This window comes from Cololabis saira, chromosome 14, assembly GCF_033807715.1.
Source record: "Cololabis saira isolate AMF1-May2022 chromosome 14, fColSai1.1, whole genome shotgun sequence".
Classification (NCBI taxonomy): domain Eukaryota; kingdom Metazoa; phylum Chordata; class Actinopteri; order Beloniformes; family Belonidae; genus Cololabis; species Cololabis saira.
The window spans coordinates 14,658,867-14,670,184 of record NC_084600.1 but is presented as its reverse complement, the minus strand read 5'-3'; the positions used below and the strand labels follow the sequence as shown (position 1 = coordinate 14,670,184).

The window sequence follows — 11,318 nt, the reverse complement described above, 5'->3', positions numbered from 1 at the left end:
GAACCAGAGCAAAGACATGTCCAGTTTTGCTTGCTTTGTCTCTCCTGTCAACTTTGTCCTGTTGAATGTGCAAACATATATAATGTTAACTATCAAACAACGGTTGGTCCGTTACCAAGGAAGCCAGCAAGACAGTTAAAACGTCAACCAACAGAAAATCCAATATATTATCACAATTTATTAAAGTATTCATCTTTATCTCCGCTGCGCAACACTAGCCTCACTTTTAAACTGAAGGTTATTTTTTCAGTATGGTAATTTGTAGTTGATTGGTAGCTTATTCTGAAACTGTCAACCTATTCAAATGCTTTGGTTCACAGTTTATAAAAAGAGTATAATCTAAGAAAGTCATTTGAGAGTTATCAGGGTTAAATTAAACATATAGATGCCTTAGAGGTTTAACAATGCGACAAAAGATGTACAACATTAAAAACTCAAACCACCATAAAATCAGAATTGAATAAATCAGACAAATGGAGATTCTGGTTACATTTTTAATTCTCAGGTATTTTTGGCTGAAAGCTTAATTCTTCACTGTAACTCAAATGTGCTTCCATGATCGCCTGCAGAACCCGACTTGTGTTTTTAAAAATCACAGTTAAGGATTTACAAGTTTGTAGCTTAGCAGTGTAGACCTGAATATCACCCACTTACAGTTAGAGTGCCAATAGTCATGAAGATGTTTTTGACTCAAAAAGAAATATGCAATTAACAGAACACTTCCCACTCGGGTGCATGCAACAGTAACGATATGAAACACAAGTTAAAATGTCTTCAGATGAGCCTTGGTGTTCCTCGGGTACGAGAACAGCTAAGGCAGTTTGGCGGACGAGGTGCAGAACGAATATAGTTGTCTACGGAAGGATACGTGGTCTTGGGTTCGTATGGATAAAAATAAAAAATAAAAATGAAAAAAAAGGTCAGTATCCAGTTTATAACTAATGTGGAGCCCCCCGTATCTAGCAGGAAGCGTACTGAATGGTGTGAAGGGGAAGTTGGTGTCAACGGACTTCTATGAGGCTCAATAAAAACGTGGCCTCCGAGGGTAAACGACCACTGCACGTATCACCGGTGCGGGAAGCTGGTTCGGGTACGAGCTCATATCATACAAAGGGAAACGAGGGTCGTGGTAAGCAAAATATCTCTGTACTACACCGCCCCCTGATAAAACAGTGCAGGAGGTCAAACAGCCAGATTCTTCTGTTTAGTGTGTAAAATGTCCTCTGCCATTTCACCAAACAGACGCACTGAGTCGTCAAAACACTACAGTATTATTTAAATCACTGCAGTTATTTCCTACAAAGAAAAAAACTAAAGAAAACAAAAACATGAGCCAAGATGCTCAACTACCATCCACTCCTAAAACTACCAAATAAATACATCTAAAAGTTCAGCAAAGACACATAAAACATCCGAAAATAAATAAAGATAAATAGACTACAAGATCTAAACAGGTTAAACGTGTATGTGAGAACATACAACTGCCTTCGTAACCCCAGAGGGAGACTGCATAAGTCATGCCATTTCTATAAGAAAGTTTAAAGGCTCTGAGACGTCGTACGTACTTCCACAGTGAGCGTGCACGTGATGCTGCTACCGCAAAGCCAGCGCCCGCAGCTAACAGGCAACTCTAGTTTCTACCGTTGAAAGAGAAGGCACGTCGTTTCCAGCGGCATCACTTCCCACTGACCGCTCTGCACCCGGAGTGGACAGATTGGACACATTACACACTTCGCTAAAGAAACGCTTCCTCTCCTCGCAACGGCGCTCATTTGACTCTCAGACGGCCCAGCAGTCGCTGCAATTTGTCACAGTTTTCCAGCCTCATCGACTCGGCCTTCTGCTTCAACCTGTCGTCCCGGTACAGTTGTCCCAGGTTGGCCAAGTCCGACTCTGGAAAACAAACAAGACGGATGCATCACAGCTCTTTTACGTGGATTTTTTTGGGGACATTTCCCCAATTAAACCTCCGGCTGGCGGCTCAGACGACAGGTGGACTCAGCCAGCTGGATCACAGGCAGCGCTGTTACTTGAATAGGAGCGGTTGCCGGGCAACAGTGACTCCAGGAAGTTGCCGTTTCCACTGAAGCTTCCCGTAGTTAACATTCAGCTTGAGCGGTTCCAACCTCACTCTGCCAAAGTGTGAATAAGTTTTATTCCCAGAGTGCTCCACTGCTACTCGACTTGAAAGGACATATTGTGCTTCTTTTTTATTTTTTCAGCGATGCATCAGCAGCAGAGCGTGACTTTAAGAGTCCACTCGAACCCCAACGGTCCAACAAGGATGACATACTGCAGCCTTAAAACACTCAAACAAACATTAAAAAAGAGCCACAATTTATCTCTATTATGCCATTCAAAACAAAGCAAAATCAATAAAATTGACACTAAAACTTGGACAAATTAAGCTGCTTGCTTACTTTGCTGTTTCTCTTTCCAGCAGCTGCTTTGAAGGTGTTCAACATAGTCACTCTCGATGGTTTTCTCCAGCTCCTCCAGCGCAGCTCCGGGGTACTCCTTCTCAAAACCTTTATCCACGTAGTACGGTACGCCCATGTGCTGCGTTTCTCTGGACACCACCAGGCCAATGGACCTGACGCCAAACAGCACAAAGTTCAGGAGCTCAGCCGCTCAAGCGTTTACCTGGAGCTGTAAAGTTCTTCGAGACGGGTCTTCAGACTCACGGCTTGTAGAAGAGGCTGTAGGGCGGGTTCGTGGCCATCATTTGAGTGAACACTGAGATGAGGATTAACACCAGCACAGGAAGAAGCTGCAGCATTGCTGTGAATGTGTTCTGTGGGAGGAGCATGCAGCACTGTCAGCGAGCTGATTCCCATCAGTGTTTCCATGATGGCATTTCTAGGGCTGGGGATCCATTCAAATGTCAAGAATCGATTCGATTCCGATTCTTAAGATTCAGAATCAATCATCAAGATTTGATTTGATCCGATTCGGATATTGATTTGGGTTAGTGTTATTAAAACTGTTTTTTGAGCTGTTGCATGAATTATATGACTGTGTAGTTATGTAACATATTACTACTAGTATTATATTGAGATTCAACAGCAAGTATTGGCAGTATTGATGCTGTAAGGACCAATCAGCTCCCAGAATGCTGATAGAACTGCTTTCAGAAACATCGTGGGGCAGAATTATCAAACAGATCCAGGGAGGAAACAGAGACGGATTAAATCGGTTTTATTTTTTCCCACATTCCATTTTAAATTTTTTCCATTCTCGTACTATTTCGCTTTTTAATTTTTTAGAATTTGGTTTTTACCATTTTATGCAAATGTAACCCCAAGACAGTATATAAAGTAATGAAATATGGACAATTTATGCAATTATAACGTTTTCATACCTTTAAAATTATTTAAAGGAAAAAACATGGCACCAGTTATTCTTGTGTCCAACAAAACATTCCTTTTTTGGGCATAAAAAAAAAATACCAAAAGTTGTAATGTAATGATGAAAATAAATAAATAAATAAATAAATAATTAATTAAAATTGATCAGGGATCCGTCCTCATGTTCAGTGAGTCACTAACCTGACTCTGGTTTTCCTCCACCACCTCCTCGCGCCTTTCATGCGCGCGTCGACGACGAGGCTGGTAGAACTGTGAGTAGGAGGCTCCCTGGTTGGTGTACACGTGAATGTTTCCTGCAGAGTCAAACAGCAGATACCGTTTTCTAAACCATGCATCCATCCACCCAGATAAAACACTAGCTTTGCTGGAATTATCTGACAACGTTACAAATGCCCCTTTTTTCCCCCCAGATACCTGTGGGAAACCTTCCTCCGAAGAAAATGTTGAAGAGCTCCTCGGGAGAGATGTCCGCCTCGAAGTCTCTGTGGAAGGTTCGGTGGTGTCCGTGGCGACTGTAGCTGGCGTGCTGGGGTGCATTTGAAGCGGTGGACTGATCTCCGTATTGATCGTACTGCTGCCTCCTCTCTGGGTTGCTCAGCACTGCGTACGCGTTGCCTATTGCTGTTGGGAATCATGGGAAGTATTCAGATGTGGGATACTTTTCAGCTACTTGAGCAACATTTTCTTTGGCTGTTTTTGTTAAAATAGTGATGAAGTATAATGAATTAGGTATCAAATGTTCATGTTTGCAATGCGTTTGTGGCTGTAAAGATTAAACATCATGCAACTATTTAGTCTTTGGATAAAACCTTTAAAAGGCAGAGGTGTCAAGTAATGAAGTACAAATACTTTGTTACCTTACTTAAGTAAAAATTTTGGTTATTTATACTTCACTGGAGTAATTATTTTTCAGACGACTTTTTACTTTTACTCCTTACATTTTCACGCAATTATCTGTACTTTTTACTCCTTACATTTTAAAAACAGCTTTACTCTATTTCATTTTGGCCTTTAAAAAAAAACTATCCAGTTAAATTGCTCCATCCGGATAGAGTGAATTTGGTTGTGGTTGTTTCAGATGTTCTTGTCCAGTTTTGTTCTTACATCCGTTCCCTCAGATTCCTGCAACTAAACTTGGATGTACATTCCAATAAAGGTTAGGATAAATGATAACATGCCTCTGAAGTTTGACTTTTTGCACCATTACAATACTTATAGGCAACTAGTCATCATATCTTCTGCTCTCTGAAACACATGTTAATGCTCAATAGTACACATATATAGTTCTTTAGTATATTTGCATTATACTAAGATGCATTCATTTTCAATGGCTTTTGTCCTTAATGGCTTTTTTCCCCCTTATATTACTTTTACACTTTAAGTAGTTTTGAAACCAGTACTTTTATACTTTTACTTGAGTAAAAAACTTGAGTTGATACTTTAACTTCTACAGGAGTATTTTTAAACTCTAGTATCTATACTTCTACCTGAGTAATGAATGTGAATACTTTTGACACCTCTGTTAAAAGGCGATGAGGCCAAGAGCCATTATGAGCACAGATGTTGGGATTCAACACTGAAAAAAGTGCACTGAAACTTAAAATAACGGTGAGTGAGCTACCGAAATTGCCTGCTGGTGAAAGAGTCGACTAAACGTAAATAACAAACGTTGCCTCCCTCCTTTACTCGTACCTTTGAATGCATCAGTGGCTCCGGGAGCAAAGTTCTTGTCCGGGTGAAACTTCAGGGCCAGCTTCCTGTAGGCTTTCTTCAAATCTTCCTCACCGGCATTCTTGGTTACGCCAAGGATTTCATAAAAATCCTTGCAGTTCTTTATCCTGCAAGAACCAAGATTGTTGGGCGTGAAAACCTGAGTTACTCTCAGCCTGACGGTCTGTGTAACAAGTAGAAGCACACATGAACAACTGGATACGCAGCGAGCACCTGAGGACACCCTGGCGTTGATCTTCGCTATAGGTCTTCTTTTCGTCAGTATACGTCTTCCTTTCTTCGGTATAGGTCTTCTTTTCATCACCATTTGCGTGACCCGTTTCCCGGTTTCCGATGTCCTCGTCTCTCCACCCAGTTGGAGGAGGCACGTGGTTTGCTTCAGGGGAAGGATGTCCTCCATTTCTCAGTATGGCATCTATCAACACTGAAACAGCAACAACAACAGTGTTTGAGGGACACTAATGTCACAGTAAAGTCACAGTGAAAGTTGCAGCTGGAGCGTTAAAAAAAAGACATTGTTGTGGAAAAACCTGCCAATCGTCTTTAACCCGTTCTTTCCAACCAGGTGAATAACTGGACTGAAAGTGAGTGTCTAAGTTACCAAGAATAAGACTTGAGAGATGATTCAGATTTTGGTAGATTTAATTAAACAGTTTCATGCAAAAGGGTCAGAACTAGGGATGGGCGATATAGACAAAAAAAATTATCACGATAATTTCTGGCATTTATCCCGATAACGATAAAATTGAAAAAAATACCAATTCAACTCCACCTTTGTAACTTTAAATCTATCACCACATTCAGTCTTTGGAGCCCCCAAAACACTGCTCTAAAAGAACACTGAATGCTATTAAACTACACCAATTAAATTTAATTAATAAAAACCAATTAAATGAGTCCACCTGTACTGCAAAACTGTAATGACTCAGATCCGCCATGTTTGTTACACAAAAACGTCATCAACGGGAATTTATTTATCTTTCTTTCTCATTTCCTTCCTTCCTTCCTTCCTTCCTTCCTTCCTTCCTGTATGTTGTGCAGCGATTTAACGCAGAACCATAAATCAGCTTTACACAAAAACGTCATCAACGGGAATTTATCGTTTTTTACAGTGAGATGACAAATTCTTACCGTGAGGAATTTTTTTGACGGTATATCGTGAACGGTAAAATATCACCCATTCCTAGTCAGAACATACATGAGGGATCTCGATGCAGAATTACAATGAAACAGAGGAGCCTACTGATATTAAAGCGTAGAGGATGATACATTCTAGTAGAGAAAACATTGTTGTTCCCACCGCTAATCTTTGTTTGGGTACTAGTCTGCACCTCTAGTCGGCCAAGGCTACATCCTGAGGTTCTCGACCATTTTGTTTTCATCAACTATGGGAAACACTTTTTTCCCATCACACATATACAAGTCGTCCCCCTGAATATGCAGATGCTGACTATCAGAGACCAAGAGGGACAGATCCCACTCTCCCATCTTTGTTAAAGATGATAATTGTGGTGGAGATCACTGGAAAACTGATTCTGTTAGGCATCATTTCAATAAGCTTATACAATCTCACATATGTTTCCCTCCAGATTTGCACTAATTCTGCGGTGGATCTAATATTGAGGGTTGAACAGTTTGGTCTCTGTAATCAATGTGTGAAAATTACGTTTAGTGCTTCCCGTCTCGTGCTCTTTCAAAATGAGAAATCGATAAAGTCTTGGCAATGTTGTCTAAGAGCGTTTGTTTCCTCTGGTCCCAATCGCTCGATACATTTATAAACGTGGCGTTTTCAACTTTGTTTGGTCCATTTTCACACACATGAAAATCCAAGCTTACAAAACGATGTCAATTTAAACCGAGCAAGAACTTCATCACTACTTATTGGTCATCTGCCTCTGCTTAGGGAACAAAAAATGGAAATATAAAGAAAAAGATGATATGCCAGTGCTCGTCTTGTGTGATCTGTTGAACTGCGGTGGATAAGCTGTAGAGCTAATATTTCCTGCTTTTAGGCACCGCTGTGATTTCCCCTGCTGATTTTCTCTCTTCAGATTTCCACAAACAATTTAACTGATCTCTGATCACAATCATTCAAGATTTCCTTTCCAACCATATCTTTCCTTTTAAGAGGATATCTCAGTTTTAGATGTCATGCACAGTTCATAACCCTATTTGAGTAGTTTCTGAAACTTCCTTAGTTATTTTATTTACTCGATAAGGACCAATAATTTGATCCTTCTGAAAGTGACTTCAATCTTTTCCACAACAAGAGGATGCATCTCCCCTCACGTTGTTTAAAGGCTATCAAGCTACTCACTCCAGGTGCTGACCTTTTTTATTTATTTTTTTGGGACAGGTGGTTCATAAATCTTTGTGATATGGAAATATTTCATCATGTTCTTCCCGTGCATTTTCACCCATTTGTGCAAGATGCGCAGGACCTTTGCTCGCTGCATGATGCACATTGCCTGCATGCAAGTGCTCTTGTTTAAGGGGCTAAAATAAAGCCTTACACGGCTAAAATATCATATCCTTTGTTGAAAAAGGCAGCATAAATAAACTGAAGGCAGTCAGATTTTAATACGGCTCTCTATCGCAGTCTGGGGGTCCTCAATGTGAATTGCAAGGAGTGGGGAGGGCGCCCTAATCAAATAGACCTGCATTAAATAAACTGTTATCCATCATGGATAATGATCAGCGCCCTCTCCATCACACAGTGGACAGACAGCAGAGCACCTTCTCCCACAGGCTGCTACAGCTCCGCTGTCCCAGGGACAGATACAGGGAATCTTTCCTGCCACATAACATCATACTGCACAATAACAGGTAAAAAGGGGAAAAAAATAAATAAAATAAGAAGATAAAAAATCTCAGCCCATAACTGTCAACTTAATTTCCTATACGCACTGCCATTTACTGTATATACTCTTTGTACAACACTTTTATTACTGCCTGCTACTTTATTTTGTTACATCTTGATATTTTATTTTGTAACTGTGTGTAATGCTGCCACTACACTACAATTTCTCAGCTTGGGATAAACAAAGTATGTATGCATGTATGTCTATCTATCTATCTATCTATCTATCTATCTATCTATCTATCTATCTATCTATCTATCTATCTATCTATCTATCTATCTATCTATCTATCTATCTATAGATTGGTAGATAAATAGACAGATAGATACACAATCTATCTATCTATCTATCTATCTATCTACCTATCTATCTGAGAGATTTGTCGATAAATAGACAGTAGGTAGATAGGTTGATAGATAGATAGATAGATAGATAGATAGATAGATAGATAGATAGATAGATAGATAGATAGATAGATAGATAGATAGATAGATAGATAGATAGATAGATAGATAGATAGATAGATAGATAGATAGATAGATAATCTATCTATCCATAATCTATGAGGCTGAACTGCGGTTGAATTGGTTTGATATTGGATATTATGAATTCAACACCCATAAAACTTGTGATACATAACACTGATTTTGGTCAAACCACTTGTGATGTGTTCATGGTCATCTAGACTATATATCACAAAACAGTAATTATTAAAAAAAATTCATATATATAGGCATATATATGGGCTGAGTTAAAAATCATATATATGGGCTGATTTAATGTGGTTTAATGAATTCAACACCCATAAAACTTGTGATACATACCAATGGTTTTGGTCATATTGCTTGTGATGTGTTCATGGTCATCTAGACTATATATCACAAGAGAGTAATTATTATAAAATCATATTATGGGCTGATTTAATGAGGTTTAATGAAAACAATCGGTGTTATGTATCACAAGTTTTATGTGTGTTGAATTCATAATATCCTATATCCAATATCAAACCAATTCAACCGCGGTTGAGGCTGAAGCCTCGACAGATGTACAGTATTAAAGCTTGATGGCTCATCTAAATCCACGCAGCGATCTTAAAATACACTCCCAGCTCCTCCTGACACGTCGGAAAGAGTGACTGTGTGTTCTCTCCTGCAGACTGAGCGCAGAACAGTGGATAAAACACTGGATACAAGTGGATAAAACACTGACTAAGTGGCTAAACCCGCTCAATCGACGCAGAGCCTACGGCGTAGGGTACGCGGCGACGCACACCGCCGCCGTACACTACGCCGTAGGCCCTGCGTCGGTGTAACGCGGAAGCATGAATCAGCCCTGAGCTGCCGTACCTGCGGCCCGAGTGCTCGGCTGCAGCTCCTGCGCCGCCTGCAGCAGCTGCAGTGCGCGCTCCCGCCGCCCCGATCGCAGACACAGCTTCGCCTTCTCGATCAGCCGCTCGGCCTCGGCTCTGTCCATGTCAGCGCTGTCCCGGGACGCTGCAGGCCGGGATCCCGCACTGGGAGGAGGAGGAGGAGAAGACGAGCCGCGCAGCTTCGGTTACAGACAGCTGCTGCGTGACGTCCCCTCGCTGCAGCCCGCAGTCACTCAAAGTCGCTGCGCCGTCCGATCAGCCCACCACACTCCTCGGTGTCAGCGCGGAAAAAGCCCATCGTTTAAGCCGAAAATATTCAAGTCGAATCTTCTAACGTGGTCTGTATATATATATTTTTTTAATTTAAGAAACACCCAGTTTAATTGCCGTGGTCCCTTTTCTTGTGATGGACAAGACGGCGGTGACGTCATTTCCGGCGTCATTAATAACGAAATCTGTAGAGAACAAAACGGCTACTCAGTCAAATTGCGTTAATTTCCCCTTTTTCATTCTTATAACCCAAGTAAATTCGACTTATGTTTATTTTAATTTAGTTAATTTAATTTAAATAATATAATGCAATATTTAAAGAGTACAGCGAAATGTCCGTGTTTTTTTTATCTTTATATGTTCTTGGGGTTTAAATTTAAAAAAAATCATGATTTTTAGATTTTTTTAACGTCTTTGTAAAAAATCTTTTGTTCTTATTTCTTTCTGTTTTTGTTTCAATTTTAAATCATGCTTTTTATTCATGTTTTAAAGTCTGTAAAGCACTTTGAATCACTGTGTGGAATTGTGCTATACAAATAAACTTGCCTTGCCTTGTAACTGTTGTTACTGTTTAATTGGGTCTTGCTGCTTTTAATGTTGATGTAAAGCACTTTGAATCACCTTGTTGGAACAACAAGGAACAAGACTGAAAATCAGTATTGATGACTGTTATCTTCAGACCTTTAAGCAAAACAATCACTGCACCTGCTGAAATCCATTGTTTGTGATTAGTAGTAAAGAATTTACAAAGGTTTGAGATGGACTGAAGCGAAGTCAAGTCTTTCATTTTTATGTGGTTTTGAAGGCACGTATGTTCAGTCATGGAGACAAGTACGTTATTCCAGTTATGAGGTTTTTGAATCTGGTCTTAAAATTCTGTAAATAACCACAGAAGAACAACAACATACCACATATTGCGGGGCGTCATTATTTATTCATCAAAAACAAAGTGAAACTGCAGAAGCACTGTGTGAGAAATTAAGTAGGCCACACATGCTTGCTGTTTCCTTTAGGAATGAAGAGTCAGTTCTGTGCTGCTGCTGATCAAATGAGATTAAACTGATCACCAGCGGATGTGAGCACTTTTGGAGGTTTTGTCATTTTGCTGCTCTGGAGTTTTCAGGTGTGTGTGAAGTTAAATGAATGACAAGGAGGAAAGACATCAGCAATGATTTTAGAGGATTTTTTTGGTGCTTGCCAATGTGGGAATGGATATAAAGCCATTTCCAAATAATCTAAAGTCTAAAAATGTACAGTGAGAACAATTATTCAAAAGAGGGAAATGTTCAAGAAAGTCTGGGATTGCCTCTTCCAATGGATTGACTTAAACTTCAACACAAAGATGTGAAAGACTGACTGATGATTTCAGACAGGAAATTGTTACTTTGAGTTACTGAAGCTAATGGAGGTTTCTACAGCTACTGAATTATTGTTAGCTTTTGGCCCACTGCCTCTGTATCTTGGCTTGGTTTTTGTTACATAAATAATGACATAGTAGGCTATTAAATGTGTTGTTCATCTGAGCTTCTGTTTACACAGCAAAAACAGCCCCTTTAGAAATATGCATAATACTTCAAAATCTAGTTAAAACTGTCTTATTTTAAGAAAAAAAAACCTCTTTCCATGGGGTAAAACAATTAGTCTTGACTACAATTAAAAAAAAATAGGCAAAGGCACCTAGAAATAAGCTTTTCCTTTGTACCTCATTTTTAAACATGA

General features: G+C 39.8%; 1 protein-coding gene across 1 annotated transcript; it reads right to left on the bottom strand.

The window, feature by feature from the left end:
* Positions 1–395: 395 nt before the first annotated feature.
* On the bottom strand, positions 396–9,755 carry dnajc18 (DnaJ (Hsp40) homolog, subfamily C, member 18). Its single transcript, XM_061739811.1, has 8 exons — positions 9,307–9,755; positions 5,313–5,523; positions 5,061–5,206; positions 3,783–3,989; positions 3,549–3,661; positions 2,685–2,794; positions 2,421–2,593; positions 396–1,893 (listed from the first exon to the last, which is right to left on the bottom strand). The coding sequence occupies exons 1-8, from the start codon at positions 9,431–9,433 to the stop codon at positions 1,769–1,771; spliced, it is 1,212 nt and encodes a 403-aa protein (XP_061595795.1). The 5' UTR covers positions 9,434–9,755; the 3' UTR covers positions 396–1,768.
* Positions 9,756–11,318: the final 1,563 nt, after the last annotated feature.